Raw genomic sequence first — 18,854 nt, forward strand, 5'->3', positions numbered from 1 at the left:
GTGATTGAGTTGGTAGTTCTCAGGTGTTCTGGAAGAGCATTCCAGGCATGAGGGGCAGCAGAGGAAAATGGGCGAAGCCGAGCAAGGGAAGTAGAGACCCTTGGGCAGGCAAGAAGCATGGCATCAGAGGAGCGAAGAGCACGAGCGGGGCAATAGTGTGAGATGAGAGAGGAGAGATAGGCAGGAGCTAGACCGTGAAAAGCTTTGAAGGTCAACAGGAGAAGTTTATATTGGATTCTGGAATGAATTGGGAGCCAATGAAGAGATTTCAGAAGCGGAGTGACATGGTCAGAGCGGCGGGCCAGGAAGATGATCTTAGCGGCAGAGTGGTGGACAGAGACCAGCGGACTGATGTGAGATGAGGGGAGGCCAGAGAGGAGGAGGTTGCAGTAGTCCAACCGAGAGATAACCAGTGCGTGAACGAGAGTCTTGGCAGAAGAGACAGACAAAAATGGTCGAATCCTGGCAATATTATACAGGAAGAAACGACAAGATTTAGCTACTGCCTCGATATGAGGAATAAAGGAGAGCGAGGAATCAAATATAAAGCCAAGGCTACGAGTTTCCTTGACCGGAGTAAGCGTGACATCGTTGACAGTAAGAGAGAATGAGAGATGAGGAGAAGGTTTAGGAGGAAAAACAAGCAGTTCAGTTTTTGCCATATTGATCTACTGGTAAGAGACAAGGATTACATTACCAAAGAGACACAATCAGCAGAGACTTACACTGTCCCATCTATAAAGGAAGTGGGTTTAACTCTACAATCGCCTATTCCCAAACTCAGGTAGCCAATCACAGAAATGTTTACTCACCCTTAGCTAGTTAAAGATTATGCTGGAAAAGTCACATTAAAGATATGGCTAATGCTTGGATAAGGGAATATAAGACTTGTCTAAGTGTCTAATATCTGTTAATCATGGAAATAAAGTGGAGCAGTTACATTAGGTGAAATGTCACGAAATCAGAGCCAGCATTAGCATAATGCTGAAAACTATTAGTACTGACTCACTTGTTTAGATCTTTATATAGTAATAATGTCACACACAAATACATTTTATTTATTTATTTATTAAATTTATATACCTCCCCATAGCTGAAGCTCTCTGGGCAGTTTACATCACTTACATTTGTTTGTTCATATCCTTCCAGGTTTAAGGATACAAACAAACTTATTAACTGTAGTGGAAGATGAGAGTTTGAATTAATAGGATCACTTAGATGTCAGTTCTGGCTCTACGTGATATTCTTCAGGCAAGTGTTTGTTGGCAATACTCAAATCATTTGGTTCCCTAACGCTACATGCCCATGACTATATTGCAGGACAAAACTGTTTTAATAGTTTTATTTTGGGATGTGGCAGATCAAAGTGTTCCAGTACTTGATAACTGGTGTCTTTTGAAACAGTGCATCATTGTAAAAACTTAATTTAAAAAGCTAGCATCCATTTCTCGTAGCAAGGTTCGATTATAACGTACACAAGGTTACACAATAACCAGCCACCTCTCCTTTAGAAACATAAATATCTCTGGTTCAAACATGAGATTTTCCATGGGTATTTTTCCACAACACAATTATGCTATGGACAGTTCTGCTCTGTCAAACAGGACTTGAAGAGCTCTTGACCTGTGTCCATGATTTATACAAAGGAGAGTACATCTCAAAGTCCCCCAAGTAAAAAATTGTTCAATCAATGGTAGGGTCGTCCTCTTCCCCTTTTACTTCTGAGATGGCCAGCGGAACGCCTGAGTTTTTTCCTCTCTTGATGATGCTGTTTTTCTGCTTCCTGCTGTTTTTTCTGTTGCTGTGACTGTAAAAATAGAAGAAAATGAGAAATCTAAATCAATCTAAACATCTAAACCAATGCTTATATAAGCAGAGGATAACACGAAATATTACTTTATTATACCCAAATTAAAACAAAAAGAAAGAAGCAATCTACTAAGCAGATGCAAATCAGCACATAATAGGGTTTTCCCCTAAAATCTGGAGCACCTAATGTAAGAGTTGTCTTCAGCATATAAATATGCTGGTAATTGTGCTTCTGTCCAAAACGCTATTTCTAGAATATAAAAGTAAGCCTGCAACCCTATATCTGCTTAACTGAAATAAGCCCCACGGCACACAATGGGGCCTACTTGAGCAGACATGTATAGGACTTAGGGATGGGAGAACAAGCAATATTCAAGCTTGCGAAGATCTACTCGCTGCTCGTCTCTCCTCAATTTGTGCTCATGTGTTTGTGCTCTTTTTGCCCAAGCAGGAAAATCACACAAAACAAACATGTATCGAATGCAAAAGATGCGCAAACTATTCTAACATTTGCACAAATTCCCAAAGTTGCGCAATTTTTCCACCTGGACTGAAGCAGGGGAGATGTATGATGTGCGCACTTTAAGAAAGCTGCGCATTTTTTAAGTACACATTTTGCAACTCTGAAGGCAGATTTAGGAATCTGCAAACATTTTAGGAGAAAATGCATTCCTTTTCAGGATCACAAACAGGATGTTTTCGAGAGATTCGCGAACTGAACTGAAATTCTCATATATTGCAAATAGGATTGCGCTATAAGGCACACACTGTTTAAATATTTCTCCACATTTCCACTCCCTCCCGATTTCCTTCTCATAGCCAGGGTGCAGTTGTCAACAGTAGTCCAGAGAAAGGACTTGGAGAGGTTCCCTTTCATCTCAACCAGACAATGTAAACATTAAGGATACTTATATCTGATTGTGTGCCTTACTGATATCACTAGTACTCTAGTGAGAATACATTTCATCACTTTCGTTGCACATTATCTTGGCAATTGATGATAGGATAAGGGTACATGCCCACGTGGATACACCAAATATTGTAAGTTTTTGTGGATTGTAAATAATATTATTCTTCCTCCTCAACTGTTTCTGACTCTAAAACAGCCCCAAATGCAAGGGCACACACTGTAAAATTCAGCCCAGCAAAAACCATAACAAAGCAGCAAGGTGGATGCTTTTGAAGTACAAGATGGGAGAAGGAATCTTATTCATGGGGTGTGTATGGGTGTCTTTGTGTGGAATATGTATTGTATGAATATATTAAATCAACTTAGTTTTTCAGTTATAAAGGAAGATGGCTCTTCTCTCCCCAACACCCACAACTACGTTTATTTACAATGAAAATCCTAAAGGATCTTGCAATCCTAATTCATGTTATGCAAAAAAAAAGCTAGCCACCAAAATCCTTCATACGATGTAGCTAGAGCATTAGTTCATTACTATAATACATTATTTTGTCAAAGGTAAAATGTTGTATTGGGTCTAGAATTCAGCTTCTGGGGAATATTAAACCTTTTATTTATTTATTTGAAATGGCAACTGTTTGGGGTGTGAAGTTGGGCTGTAAAGATTTTGTTAAATCCATTCCATCTGTATTTCACAGATTGTCAGGTGTCTTTCATCATCTGCTCATTGGTGGAATCAACTTTTTTTTTTTTTACCAGAATTTCATTCTACTTGTGCTAATTTGCATTAACACATTGGTGCAAGTAAACATTAATGCTAATGTTTATTTGCGCTAATGTGATTTACTACAAACCCTCCCCAAAGTGAAAAACTGGTCCGCACATCCACAGAATCTACATGAGCCGGAAAAACCAATACGCTGCAGAATCCACAGGTCAGGTTTATAGAAATCTGAACTCATTTGAAATTCTTGTGGATTTCTCCCATTAGTGTGAAGTCATGCCTGAAAGGTAGACTATGGTTTGAAGTATAAGGACTGTGAGTTGAGTTCACTTGAAAAAAGTCCGCCATCTCTTCCTTTCTCCTGTAGCCCTCTGTGTGATGCCCAAAAGCGACTCCTTGTGGGTTGGGGGCATGCCAGAGCAATGTTTGATGCAGCCTGGGGTAGGGGGCTGCAGGAAGGGGGGAGAACTGGCAGAAACAAGAGATGCCCCCTCCCCAACCTCTCTATGCAGAACAGCCTTGCTGGATCTAAGGTAATATGCAGTGTAAACACCCCACCCACCCCAAGATAGATGGCTGAATAGCATTCCTAGCTATCTAGACAGAGATTCAGCACCTGGCATACCTTGTTGCCCCTTCCTCATGGTTCAAAGCAGACAAATAGATTACGTAAAACAATATGCAAATTGTGAAATTTGCCCAACACATAGAAACAATCAAATGTAGTATGCTGGAGGGCTGGGGTGGGGGGAGGAATAGGCCACCAGGAGGCTCATTTAATCCATGTTAATGCTATAATATTAACTTATCTAAGGTTTAAACGTACCTTTTTCAATTTAAAGCTAACTTGTTTACTTCCTACAGTGGTATCATTTACACTGAGTGCACCAACTCTCTCTTCAAGCTGCAAGCGATCTCCAAGTGTTTTCCTGCAGATGTCAGGAGAAGGAAAAATCAGCTTCTTATAGTTTGCTGGTCAGCATTTCATCGGCACACACACGAAACCCCCAATAAACCACTTGTGAGTGAGCAAAGACAAGCCAATCTACTGATCTGACAAATACAATTATTAGAAACCTTTAATGAAAGTTTCAATTTAAATGTTATTACACTGATGCACACCAATAGAAGTTCTCTCTCTCTCTCTCTCTCTCTCTCTCTCTCACACACACACACACACACACACACACACACACCACTTAGGCTCAAGATCTATTTCCACAGAATGCATGTAAAAAAAAAATCCCACACACTTAAAAGAAAAAAAGGCTTGTATTTCTAATCTCTTATGAGTAGGTAACACAACCCCCTGCATTGAGCAGGGGGTTGGACTCGATGGCCTTGTAGGCCCCTTCCAACTCTGCTATTCTATGATTCTATGAAAATGGGTATCTTTTACTAAAGTAACTTTCCTATGGACAAAATGGAAAACAAATTTTTGGTGAGAAAAAACCAAAAACAGTAAAGTGAATCAGCTTCAAGCCTAGCTTATACCTCAATATTTGCAACAATTCTAATATTTACAACTTAGAAAGAGGATGTCTTGTCACCAAGCAGCTTTTACATCAATGTCTTAACAGAGAATCTCATATACAAACTATATGAGTAAAGAAGCCTGAATTCAGTGTGCAATCCTGCATTTCCAAATCCAGGACATTGAGTATTTCTTCCTGGACACATTATCTTTTAGGACAAGGAGCTAAGATTTGAATGAGTAAATTTCTATCGATGGATAAATGGCTGCTCCTTAAGTCAGGGGTAGGCCACTTTCTTGGGTCGTGGGCTCATTTGGCAATTTGACAAACTCTCCTGGGCACTCTCACCAAATAGCTCTCATGGGAGGCATGACAAAAGACAAGTAACCTGCCCCAAAGATTGAGTACAAGGCAAACGTAAGCCCCAACACATCAAACAACTCCTTCGAATCCACAAACAGACACCTATTTCACAGCAGTCCCAGCTTCTGACAAGAAAATGCATTAATAATAATAAAAAAAGTGGGATATGGTAATGGTACCTTGGTGGACACCAAGAATGGTGCCTCAGGGCACCATGTTGCCTACCCCTGACTGAAGGTTATTTTTACCTATTTGGGGGGGGGGGGACACGTTACCAGACATGCATAATTGCTAATATAATAGAAACTTTAGCAATCTCTTCCTCTTCACACCTCCGCTAACAAAGCTTTATGAGAGGCATTAGGATGGGTTGGGGGGGGGGGGGGAACTGCACAAAACTACCAAACAATCAGTGATAAGGAGAAAGGGCGTGTGGCCTTCTGGGGAACCCTGGAGAGCCAGACTGGGATTCCAGGAAAGCCAGAGTTGGCCCACGGGCCTGAGGTTCTGCACCATACAATTCCTTCAATCGCAGCCATCACCTCTGTGCGAGTTAAGCATGTGGGATGAGCGAAAACACTCCCCCCTTCCCCCTCACCACGTCTGGCTGTAAAAACAAACTGCTTCCAGAAGAAATCAATGGAAACAACCAACACATCAATCACGCTTGTGGGGTGGGGGGAGGGGAGGAATTAACTACAAGCCTAGCGAATGAAATAAGAGGTGTTAGTCTTACTTCATTAACTTTTGCCTTTTGGCGGTGTCCTTGAAGCTTCTAAATTCTTCCCCGGCTTTAATCTCAAAAAACTTCGGTTCCAGGACTGTTTGCTGATCCTCCTTGAACCTTTCCTGCCGTTTTACTTTTTCCTCTTGGCGAAGAAGTCTGCGCTGTTTCCTGACCTCTTCAACCCAGCCTTTTTCATCATCTGAAGTCTCAGAACTTTCAGCATCACTTGGTTTTCCTTCTGGTTCTTCCTCCTCTTCCTGTAGGCAAAAATAGTTAACCTTTTTTAAAACAACAACAACAACACCAAAAACCCACACACCTCTTAATGTGCCTCAGAAGAACCATTTACCCAATTAGGAGTACGTGACAATCGACAGATGCACTATTTTGGAGAGGGCTATGATTTTAACAGACGTTCAACCTGGGATGGAGGAGTGGGGAAGGATACACGGGCACAGAATATATTTCCAAAAATATCATCATCATCATCGCTACTACATCTACAGTTCTAAATGGGGTAAATTAAAACAAAACTCTCATAAAGGCAAGAAACAAAATCTATTCAGTCAGTTAGATTTAACCTTTATGCAGTAGATAAGGAGGGTAAAAACAACCCCAAATAACATAGAAACAAAACCCCCTTGTGTCAATTGTCACTGCATTCCCAACACCCTTGACTTAGTTTGGCCTTATTCAAATACCTTGCACTACTGAAGCACTTTAAACACTGCCACAGTGTGAACACTTAAGATGACACTTACACTGATCTGCTTGTCTGCTCATAAGAAGCTGCCTTGTACCAGGTCAGATGACCGGCCCGTTGAGCCCTGCACTGTTGAACTCTGACTGGCAGCAGCTCTTTGCAGGCCTTCAGTGGGTGTCTTCCCCAGCCCTGTTACCTGCTAGTGATGCTTGGGAATAAGCTTATGCAAAGAAAGCTGATCTTTTTACTACTAGGCTGTGGACACGCTTTGAAAGGCGTCACATCGTTCTTGTGGCTTTTTCTCCCTACACACTATCCTGGCCATTCTTCTTGAATTTAGAAGTCATGGAATTGAGGGTCCACCTGTCCATCCCAATACCAATTCTAAAGCCCAGGCCACCACAGCCAATTACACATCTTTTCCTTTCTTTTTTCTTCAAGAGTGCACATCTATGATTTTTCAGATTTTCAATATGGCGACAAGGGGACCATAAATGGTGTAACTACCTGAAGTGTTCATTATTACAAAGTACTTCAGTCATCAAATTTAGCTTGATAGCAAGCTAAATGTAGCTCTTTTAGCACTATTGAGCTGCTGACTTTTGGTGGTAAACTGGCAATTTTTTAAAAAATTACACCCCCACCCCCCGCAACTCTCTCTGTGGCACGTGAGAGGGTTGTATTCGGGGGACAAAAATGCCCCTCAGACTTCCCACAGGTGTCCATACTGGCTTATGGGAGGCACACAGAGACTCTACTTCCCCAATGCATAGTTGTGTGCGTAAGTACAGGCAAGAGGTCTGTGTGTGTGTAGAATGAGGAAACGGGGGCTCTACTATGTCTACTGAATCCTCGGCCCATGATGCAAGTGGATCATCATCATGTTCTTGTAAAGAGGTATTAGAGAATAAAAGACAATCTCACAAATTTACCTCTCCCAGTGTTTCTTGAAGCTCTAACATCTTTAATTTCTTCTTTCTTTTCTCACTTATCTTAGAGACGAGTGGATTAAGCAGCCTGAACTCTTCACTCTTCTCATCCACCTGGAAATCTGGGTTCTCAAACATGACTTTGAAGCGATCATCGCTAAGAATGCTCGGCATTTTCTGGGGGGTGGGGGGAGAAACACAGAAACCAAGTTGAAAGCAGGATGCAAAGTTTAAAACATTTTAAATAAACGTGTCTCCAGAGATTTTGTGAAGAAAGAGGGCATTTCATGAAATAAAGAAATTTTCTTCACCAAAACATCATCTGTTCTTCATGTATTTAGTATGTTTCATAAACATCAAATATTTGTCTTATTCAGAGATAAATGTTCAAATGTAAATGCCCACAGGGAGAGCTTGCACATTGTGCTAAGCCATTGTTTTGTGTGACCAGAACGAGCTGCAGTGACACTCAGGCCTGCCATCCCCCCTCTTCCTTCAGCATTGTGGAAGAGTTCGGAAGCTTATCCATCCATTTTAGATCAATCGCAGCTGGCCGTTGGCTTGTTTCAACCCAGCAAACTGCAATTAATCCTAAACCATAGTTTGAAACAAGCCAATTTCAAACCATCAGTTATGAAACTGGCTTATGACAAACCATAGTTAATTTTAAAACCACAATTTAGGCTTGGGCACAATGTTAAATTGGGATTAATGGAAAACAGAAGCAAATATTGAATATTCTTGCAGCTGTACTGGAAGAGAGGGCCTGATGCTTGCTGTAGCTTGTTCTCATCATAATGAACTATGGCTTATGGTTTAGTGTGACACCAGAACACAACCGTAAACTATTGTACCAGAGCAGAAGAAGGTCAGTGTTACTTGCAGATTATATATAGCATACAGTTCAAGGCAAACTGCACACACACACCCGCCTGCCCTGAAATAATAGTGGATGGACACAAATTGAGACCCAGTATGACTCACCAACAGCATTAACCTAAATACTTTTCAGCTACCAGAGAGCCAAACTCTGGGAAGGGCTGGAAATATTCTGGCTGTCTAATTTGGAGCTTGTGACTAGGAATGTGAAATCTTTTTTTCCCCAGACTTGTCTACGATTTGACTATTATTAAAATGGAATGGCAACTTGACACATGGTATGGAAAATAGATCTAGCCCACTGTAACTATTCACCTTGCTTTATCTGATAATTTTTTAAATTCAAAACAGGTAACACAAAACATGAACATGCAGTAATACTGCAAAACGAAGTATGGTTACACAGCAGTACAAACTAACTCTACCAACTGAACATGATCCAGAGGGGAACCACAGGTATTAGAGTGCTTTCCCTAACAGCAAGAACTTCCCAGCACCAACCCAGCAGTAAAATGTAGTGCTGCTTTTTAAATTGCTGAGCCATTTGGCAAGAGACTACCTCCAATGCATCAATGATGTTTTAAAATGTTAATCAACGCCTCTCACGCTCTTGAGCAATAAGCAGCTTTTCAAAAGCAGTCTGCAGGTTTCCAGTGGGAGCAGAAGCAGCCAATGCTTTAGATCCATTTCAAAATAAAACAGCGTGCAGTATCCAACACTGCTGCTGAGCTCCTGCTGTTTCTGTTGAGCCGGTGAGACCCACCGTTAGTGCAACAGGAAGATAATGCTTCCTGAAGCAACCATGGAAATGCTTCTTTCTGAGATAGGACAGAGTTCCCTTCTGCAAGCTCCGCCGACCTGCCCACCTCCAGAAACAAGAGTTTCCACTTGATTCTGTTTGCTTCAGGATCCGCTAGCTTCCCGTTGTGCTACTGGTGGATCCCAGGCAGCGTTGGATACTGTCCAAACTGTTAAAATGTGTAGCTGGAAAATGACTAGCTTTGTAGGGTTCACAGACTTAGTTCTGGCAGCCTTTACAGGCCTTTTCTACACCTCCCGGCCTTCTGGGAGGGAGCGGGGAGGATCTCAGGATTTCCTGGTTCCGAGATCCTCCCCCTGGATCCACACACCCGCACCACATACAGGGATGGTGTGGGTGCCATTTTGGGGGGAGGGGAGCACTGGGTCGGTCAGGCAAAAGCAAAGCAAAAAAAAATGTGAGTAGTTTTTTTAAAACAACAACAACACCCGAAACCGCCCCCAAACCCCCTCCCTGCCATCCCAGGGGTGGTGAAATTGCTGTGCGGGCACAGAGCAGCTCCATGCCCATTTCTCGCGAGTAAGCATGGCACAAGGTGGGATGGGCTCCCACGCCTCCCGCGGTCTCAGGACAGTCCCGAGGCTGCAGGAAGAATGGTTTTCCCCAGGGTTTCTTTATCCCTGGGAAAACCCGTCCCTGTCCCTCCCCCTTCCTGAACCTGGGAGCCACTGTGCATCATATGGATGCATAGCAACTTGGCTGTGACCAGCCCGGACTATAGGGCTGGTGTAGGCACAGCCATAGATTCCTTTGAGATGTGATTAAAGTCACTTTTCTGTAGCGGCCCTATCCTTGTGGAATTCCATCCCTAGGGATGTTAGGTACACCCCCAACACTACTGACGTCGAAGGTATATGTGCTCTGTATTGGTTTAGCCGCTGCTGTTTTAAGGTCAGTAATGTTGTATTTTAATATTGTGGTTTTACTGATAGCATGATTCTAATATAAGTTGCCCTGGGAGGGTTTGCCCTGAAAGGCAGCGTACAAATATTGGAAATAAACAAACAAACTGGGGGTAAATGCCCACTTGGTGCCTGGTAATGCGCACATGTGAACCATTATACAGACATTGCTAGAAAGTTTGGAGCGGTGTGTATTAGTCACAGCCACCATTAAATTAAGCCGGGCTAGCATGGGAACTTTGGAAGGGTGTGGGCAAATCAGGCTCAGCTCACTTACAAACTGCAACATTACAAACGGCAACAAACGAGGCAGCTTCACCTTTATAAAGTAAGTTACAAGTTTAATTAAGATTAGGATACTTTTAATGAGCTGTGGAGTAAACGTTCACTTTTTAGCAGTGAGAAGAATGCCATTAGACTGCTGCCGCTGGAAAAGTACTAACACCTGGGAATCGATCTGGTTCAACAACTTGTTTGTACAGCTGCCCAGAAAGGAAAATTCTTTTGAGCAGTAATGGTAGGTCTAAAAATATGCAGAAAAAATAACGAACAAGAATATTACCAACGCCAGCTGCTTTATGGCCCATGAGGGAAACAGTCAGAAGTTGCTGCCATAATGTCATTTACAGTAAAACTGAGATAAATTTAAGGTCAAGTTCAAAATGCATCATCCCCTGCATATTGCAGTTAAATTGTCCAAACTTTTAGTAGAAGTCACATCTGACAGTTTGAGTCAGTCCTGATCACTATTAATTCTAACGTAACTTCTCTATAGAAGTATGCTGCCCTGAGATCTTAATGATATAGGGCGGGATACAAATGTTTTAAATAAATAAATAAAGTGGGATGTGCTCTCGCTCGCTCTGTCTCTTGTTCCTTTCCCCAACTACACAAAATCAAGTGATCCTTCAACACATTTAGAAACACACAAAGGCTGTGATCAGAAATATAGTACACACACAGGCTTACATGAAGTATTATATGAAAACAGTGCTATCCAAGTGCTAATGGATTTTTAAAAAGGTAAACAGAAGTCAGGTGAGCAAATGAATCTCCTTTATACCAGGTCAAACTATTTGCCTATCTGTCACAGTATTGTCTACACTGGCTGGCTCTGCAAGGCCTGGGGCGGGTGGCTTTTCTAGCCTTGCTGGCAGAGGTCCTGCAACTGGAGATGACAGAGGTTGAACTGGAGACCTTCTGTAAGGCACGTGCTCTGCACACACACATCCCGAAACACACTCATCCTCAAAACTCCAGCATGGATTCACTGTGAGGATCTAATACCTGATGCCACTCCCAGTTTTAGTACTGTACAAAATTAATAGCAGAAACAGGGAAAAACGTCCTACCTTTTGTTTCTTTTTCCTTGCATTTAGTGGTTCTTCTTCTCCTTCTTCAATCAACTTCAGTGCAAGCTCTTTATTAACCTTGGGAAGTTTCTAGTGAATGAAAAGAAGCATGGACCTCTTTTATCTTGTATTTTCTGCATAGAACCTTGCATGCTCAAGCACATCTTCTAATGAAGCGGACAGGACATAGTGCAAACCGTGGGTTGATCCAAGATCTGCCTTCCATAGATGGAAGGGCTACACTCATAGAAGTGCCTCAACCCGATTTTCAGGGACCCCCCTCTTGTACCACAGCTCAATCCATTCAGCAAGGGCTCCCCACCTTCTGTGTAGCCTTTTCAGGGGACTGGAGGAGCTTACGGTGGAAAGATGGGGCAGGGGAATTTGTTTCTCCCAGCCTAGTTCTGGATCCAACCCAACAACTGTGCTGACACATATTTTTTAAAAACCTTTCAGCTAGTTAAAATCCAGATTTCCCAGATGCCTTTCCTGCATTGCCCTGATATCTTAAGAAGCCCCAAGCCAAAGGGGAAGAAAAAACCCACAGCAAGGTTGTCGTGTTTCTCAGGAAACTTCTGCTTTCAATGGGAGACAAATGACGAGGCCTGCTAAGTAATCCATAAAGTTTTTATTAAGCAATAAACATCTCTTCCCATCTGAAGAGAGTCTAATCTCTCGGAAACTTCCCCCTAGGCAAAACTATGCAAGGCAATTGTCCTATCAAGGGAGAACAGAAAGCCTTTTCCCAAAGCCCGTTACTTCAGAGAGGCTGGTTCGGAGGTAGTTTCTGGTGCAATGCAAGCTGGGCCGGCTTTCTCACACCTTCCTTTTGCTCTGTGTGTTTTAGCCTGCGGTGCACCCTAGCATCAGCCAGCCTGTCGGGGTGCTCTTCTCTGGAAGAAAGATCACTTCCCACTGAGTGTGTAGGATTTGTCCTTGAGGAGATAAGCTCTGGAGAGGGTTCACTCCCACCTGGTGAAGAGCCTGTGAGAGCTTTCTCCCCCACTGGTACAGGCTGGTCTGTGTCTGGCGCTGACTCCTCTACGTCAAAGTCTGATTCTGATTGATTACCTAAAACATCTTCTCCTAAAGCAGGGGGAGCAGGGCTAGACATGACAAAAGTTTTCTGTGGAAAGGAGCTGCAGCTTGGGTTCTTCTCACGTGGCTTAGATCTTGTCATGCTATGCTAGTAGCCTGGGAAAGGGACTGCATAGCAGTGGTACCCACACTGCCAGCAAAACATGAGGTCTAAGCTTCAGGGTGGTCACATTGCATAGGAGAATGTTTCAAGTCCTTATTAAGGTGTTTTTCTTAACTGCTTTGTAACCTAGTTACATATGCTCCGCCTACATGAGATAAAGTAAGATTCAGGCTGCTGACTGTGGCTGCGTTCAGACAACACGACAGTCAATGGTGGGGTAATAATCAACTCAACAGTTGTTTATCTAGTGGCTACTCCCCAGACAACATCATAATAATCAATCGTGGTGTGGATTAGGATCCACACTAAGTGGACTGTTAGTCCACACTAAGTTGACTTACTCACCGCCCCGCTCTCTCTCCCCCCCTCAGTCCTCCCGCTAGTATCCCATCACCCATTGCTTCTGAAAATGTATCCTGCCAGTTGGACTAGAGTGGCAACCACTGCTTTGACTGTTCTTCCTTTGCAACTCTGCAGCTGATGAAATAACCAACAGTGCCCTCCACGCAACATGATAACCAATGGTGGTTCATACAGCCAACTCTGCACAGCGTTGGTTATTTGCATTGGTTATTTCGAACAAATAACCAACCGTTGGTTAAAAAATTCCTTCCATGCAACGCGATAACCCATGGTGGGTTAAATAACCAACCGTTGATTATTTAAACCAACATGGGTTATCGTGTTGTCTGAACCCAATTTGTATGTCCTAATCACAAAGCCTTACAGCTTCAAAGCACACAATTGAACAGCTTTGGTAGAGTAAGTTCTAGCAGGTTTTTTTTTAATGAATCTGTCATGACCTAATGGAGCCTTCATGGACACTTTCCTGAAAAGCTTAACCTTTACCTTTAGTTGCACTCTTTGTGCACGTGTTTCTTCTATCTTCTGCCTAATTTTCTCTCTTCGGTATTCCTCATAGGCAAAAGGATTCACCATCATTTTAACCTGTAAATACAAAACATATGCAATCAATAAGGAAGAACTCACAAGTTACCATACATCTCACCAATCCCATTTACCCCACTTTACCTTGTGATACAGTCGTATGTCCATGAAAAAGCCATGCATATATGCTCGTAGAAGTCGTGATCCAATAAGATGAGCAATCCCTGGTGAGGGGAAGAAGAGAAACACACACAGGCCAGCATATTAATAAAACTGGACATAGTTTCATAAAGTACAGGAAATAAATGTAAGGCTTCTTCGGAGAAGACAATTTTTCTACACTGATATGCATGCGTATGTGGAGGGAGGACTGGTATACTTTGTACATACTCTATCATGTGCAAATGTTGTGCAAGTGTCTATTTTGCATGCTTTACACATGTTCAGAAACTGGTGTGCAGGACAGACACTTTGTAATTTATTTACACTTTATGGCATGTACAGCACACCCATTTCCCCTCTGCTCAGGCTGGGAAAGTCTCCTACAGCCAGCCTAGGCCCCTCCGCACTGAGCACTTTTCCAACAGGAGTGTAGAGAAAATACATAAACTTGTTACATGTCCCTGTGTGTGAACAATTAACAAGGGTCACATAAAATTCCTTGTTAGCTTAACACAGCTTTGTAAACAGAAGAAAGATATGAGGAATCCTGTGTGCTTTGCCCCCACTCCACTGTCCTGTCCAGGAAGTGGGCAAAGGCAGAAAGTTCTCCATAGGCCTACTGCTGCCAGCCTCCCTCTTTCAGTGGGAGGCAGCTGTGTAAACGGCTCGCCTGTTATTATGCCTAAAAGGAGGGAAGCAAGGAGAGGTTCCTCTACAGCAGATAAGGAAGTGAGGAACAGCTGGAGGGAAGCAAAGGAGGAAGGTAAGGCCTGTCTCCTTCTCAGTGGGGGCAAAAGGAAAAGCCAAGCCATGAGATGAGGCCTCCTCACCAGTGTAGCCTGCAACTTTCTGCTGTACAAGTTAACGGAGCTAATTCCCTATTACAGCGGAAAGTAAGCCAGAGAGTTTGGGGACAAAACCCTGTCCAAACCTAGAATTACAATTGCCCCCACCATCACTGCTTTTAGAAAGGTGTGAAGAGGCATCTTTTAAATTTAGCCTTTTAAGACATGTAATGTTCACGTTTTTTGTTTACTGGTTTAACGTTCTTGCTTTATCGTGTTAAGGTTTTGTTTTTTTGAAATGGTTAAACACCACTTTGATGGCTTTTTAGTAGATAAGGCGGAGTGTAAAGGTCAATAATAAAAAATAGACAAAAATGGTGTCTTGTGTGCGCGTGTACGCGTCTACCCGGGCATTGGGGGGAGGTTAAAAGCTCTGCCGGGGGACATCACTTCGGTGGGGACAGCAAAGCCACCATTGCCTACCAGCTGTGCAGTCTGCTCTTAGTTGACAGAGCCCACAAGAGAGGATATGGCATCAGTGGAGGCTGTGAATCAGCTCTGGGTTTCAGTCAGAACCAAGCAGAAGTATGAAGGAGCTATCCAAAGTGCTGAACCCAAGCCCCCAAATAGGTCCGGTACCATGGATAGCTCCTTTCGAATTCTCACAGAAGCTCAAAGCAGATTCACAGCCTCACTGACATTGGAACCACCAGCCTCCACTGGGTGGGATGATACATCTTTTTTTTAAAAAAAAAATATTTATTGAATTTTCATATAAACTATAAAATACATAACTTACAAATTATATAACTAACACTAAGTGATCACGCAATCATATCCAACAAATAATACTCACAAGTGTACACCCCGCCCCACAGGGACCAACTAAACTGCCTAATTATACATCCTTCCAGAATTGTAGTGACTCTTTTGAAGGTGTACATCCTTCTCTCTTCGATAAAACAAAATTGACATCTTTAAATGAAATGCACACACAGTAATGCTGCGCTCTTCCAGTGGATCTTTCAATACAGAGGGGCTTTCTTCATAGGTCCCTGCCCCCCTCATATCAGTATATAATGAATGATATGAGGAATAAAATGAATGGGACTGTCTGAAGAAATAACTTCCCAGCCACAGAAAAATAGTCAGGCGATGCTGTATCACTATAAACTTGGGTTTTGAATCTAGGATCTATTCTGGGTCCCATTACAGACTTCCTGTCAAGACGGAAGGAAATGGTTTACGCCTCAGTTGCCCATCTATGAGGTAAGTAAGAATGCTATTCTATCTTCAGAACAGTATCATGACATTTTTTTTCACTTTTGTGAAGTATGGGTAAGATTTAAAATCCAAGAAACAAACGGACTATGAAGAACTAGATTTCTCACAAGTATGAAACTGCTTCAGTTCGGTATGCCAAAGCATGATACCTTCACATGCTTATCTGGTCTCCTTTTGCCACATTATACTAGTATGTATTTATGGTCTTTCTGAGTATTCACCCGTAAGGCAGTGGAGTTTTTATATTCCCAAATTGCTGACAGAGGACAAAGGCTCATATTGCCAAAGAAACAAGCAACTCTGACACTAAGCATGGGCCTCTCCCTTCAGCAGATAGAACAGCTCCTGCAAAAATGCCAAAGGAAATCTCTAACTATGTACATTGATAAAGATTCTTTGAATTGTAGCCATTAAGTGGGGTGAACCAACGTATATAAAACTTCCTTGAAAATGGATCAAGACAGGAAGGTGAGGTTCCTTATAATGACTGGAAAAATGGCAATGTCAGAACTGGAAGTTTATACAATGACCTGGTTCACACAACACAGCAAACCACAGTGGGGCATCCCTCTTGTTTGCTTCAGGGTGGCACGCAGTTTCCTCAGCATGGTTTGTTAACCATGCACAAGCCACTCTGAGAACTCATGGCATGTTGTTGGCTTGTTCTCAGGGTGTCAGGATGTGCGAATCCAGCAGCGTAGCTTGTCAGTAGCTTCTTGGCATTCTTGGTGCTTCAGAAGTACACAGATGTGTTCGCAATTTTTAAATTATTTCCCCCCATCTTTTGAAAGTGCGTGGATTTGCCTGTCACTATGTGCAGCCTGCAGTAGTACATTCACCTTGTCAATTTTCTTGGAAATTACCAATGCCACTTCTGCGTTTCTCTTGACAACATTCTTTCTTTATTTGTACATATTTAACGCTATTATTATTACTATTATTTTACCTTTGGGGAGATTTGTGCATGGTTAGAGGGGGGTTGTTGTTTTGCTTTCAGGGAAATCTATGCAAATTTACAGCAACTAATTTACTTCAGCAAATTTGTACAAACCTCCCCAGAGGTGCCAAAAGTAATTTTAAATATGCGCAAATCTTCCCAAAGGTGAAAATAAAATAGTGGAGTAGGCTGCTGAGGCTATGCTGGGAGCAAGTGCAAAGGCTAAGGGGGGAACAAGCCATGGCAAGCCACAGAGAGCCTGATTGTCTTTGGGGAGTAATGTGGGTTACCGAGTGAACAACCTACCCACCATGGCTTATTTGCAGGGTGGCTTATCGTGAACCAGCTGAATGAGTTGGGACAGACTTTGAGCAACTACATTGCATTGCTCCTTTGTAAAGTGCACCGAAGCAGTAAATAAACAAAGTGAATCGCTGAGAAAGGAACCAAAGGAAATAAATAAATAAATCTCTTACATTAGTCAAAGTAATCACAATTTACCTAAGTTTTCAAGGTCTTTTCTTGTTACGAACTTATAGTCATCATACACAGTTGTCTCTGGGTTCTCCTCCAGCTCTTCCGTCAAATTATCAAGAAATGAGCACCATTTTGGAGCAGGGCCTAAAACCTGTCAATGTATTAAAGTTAGACATAACAGATCACTATTTCTGTGAAAGTCCAGCAGCTGTTGTCATAGTAACTTATTATTACTTTGATCAGAACATTTCACTTGTAACTTGGCAGACCAAAAGAGAGCTAGATGATTAAGCCAAATGTCTGCCTGGTACAAGTCCTGTTAAGATGGAGCGTGTAAGTTTGAACAGTACAGATATAGTACAGATAAACTGCTAAATGAGTATTATTTGGGGAACTGCAACTTAAATGCAAATAATATGGGTAGGTATTCAGTTACAACAAAGGCCTGGTTCACATGTAATGACAGCCTAGAGAAATGTTAAAACTATAAAGAAATGATATCTTGAGTCTGTAATGACCCAAATGTTATAAATATGAGGATTCACTTATAAGGATTCACCTCATGCATTTTTTTTTTGTTCCTCTCAATATTTTTCTGAAAGTACGAATAAACAAATAAAATACTAAGCAGCGTATGCCTCCTCAACTGCTATATCAACATACTGTGGTGTTAAATGTACATTTTCACTATGCTGGGGTTAGAATCGATCCTCAATGCCTTGGAAATGCAATGTTTTATTTTGACCCATTCACTTTAATTGGGATGTGCCCTTGTATCAGGGGTAGGGAACCTCAGCCCTGCAGGCCAAATCTGGTCCTTCTGCGATTCCCCAGGTGGCTTTGCCCCCTGCTTCTAACTGCCCACTGGTCGGTAGTTTCCTGGCTTTTACCCATCCGCATCACCTCATTCTAAAACTCCGAAATGCCTCACCCAAGGCTTAGTTACTGGTAGTAAGAGCTTTAAACTAAAATACTGGCATTTTGGGCCCCACCCTCTGAAAAGCTATCAGAAGCCTCATTCCAGTGTGCCCCACCCACACTGGAATGAGGCCTCTGACAGCTTTCCCAAAACTGAATTTGTCCCTCAGGTTGGAAAAGATTCCCCATCCCTGCCTTCTATAGCATGACATACCATCAAATTAAAACATGCAAATACTGGGAAGGGGGCAGAGTGGAACACCAGGATCAACCTTTTTATTACACAAGAATTCATGGGAATATGAAATGGCACATGCTAAGTGGAAAATGTTTTATAGATTTATACCTCCCTTTGGGTGCCAGTTATGACCCCAGATATGACGTTACGGATGGACCTCAAAATGCAGGTTTCCATTTCCTGCAAAGTTTAGACCTGCTAAGCTCTTTTCCACTGATGTTATCGATCTCTCTCCCACTATCATGAGCACCGTCACACCCAATGAGCCTAGATTAATTGAATAATTGTACTGTAGATGGTGAATCAAGGTGAACATCAAAAGCCCTCTCCTGGGGGGGGGGGTAGGAAACAGGAAATAATGGCAAGTATTCCAA

General features: G+C 42.4%; 1 protein-coding gene across 1 annotated transcript in view; it reads right to left on the reverse strand.

Moving 5' to 3' along the window:
• Nucleotides 1–1,050: 1,050 nt before the first annotated feature.
• NOL10 (nucleolar protein 10) overlaps nucleotides 1,051–18,854 on the reverse strand; it is a 55,006-nt gene continuing 37,202 nt past the window's right edge. Inside the window, exons 14-21 of the mRNA XM_063125161.1 lie at nucleotides 17,349–17,475; nucleotides 13,824–13,903; nucleotides 13,641–13,739; nucleotides 11,591–11,680; nucleotides 7,641–7,814; nucleotides 6,015–6,262; nucleotides 4,267–4,369; nucleotides 1,051–1,807 (exon numbers count right to left, since the gene is read on the reverse strand). Coding sequence (XP_062981231.1) covers nucleotides 1,688–1,807; nucleotides 4,267–4,369; nucleotides 6,015–6,262; nucleotides 7,641–7,814; nucleotides 11,591–11,680; nucleotides 13,641–13,739; nucleotides 13,824–13,903; nucleotides 17,349–17,475 — 1,041 coding nt within the window. The 3' untranslated portion in view covers nucleotides 1,051–1,687. The remainder of the gene's footprint in view (nucleotides 1,808–4,266; nucleotides 4,370–6,014; nucleotides 6,263–7,640; nucleotides 7,815–11,590; nucleotides 11,681–13,640; nucleotides 13,740–13,823; nucleotides 13,904–17,348; nucleotides 17,476–18,854) is intronic.

This window comes from Elgaria multicarinata, chromosome 4 (genome assembly GCF_023053635.1).
Source record: "Elgaria multicarinata webbii isolate HBS135686 ecotype San Diego chromosome 4, rElgMul1.1.pri, whole genome shotgun sequence".
Lineage (NCBI taxonomy): Eukaryota > Metazoa > Chordata > Lepidosauria > Squamata > Anguidae > Elgaria > Elgaria multicarinata.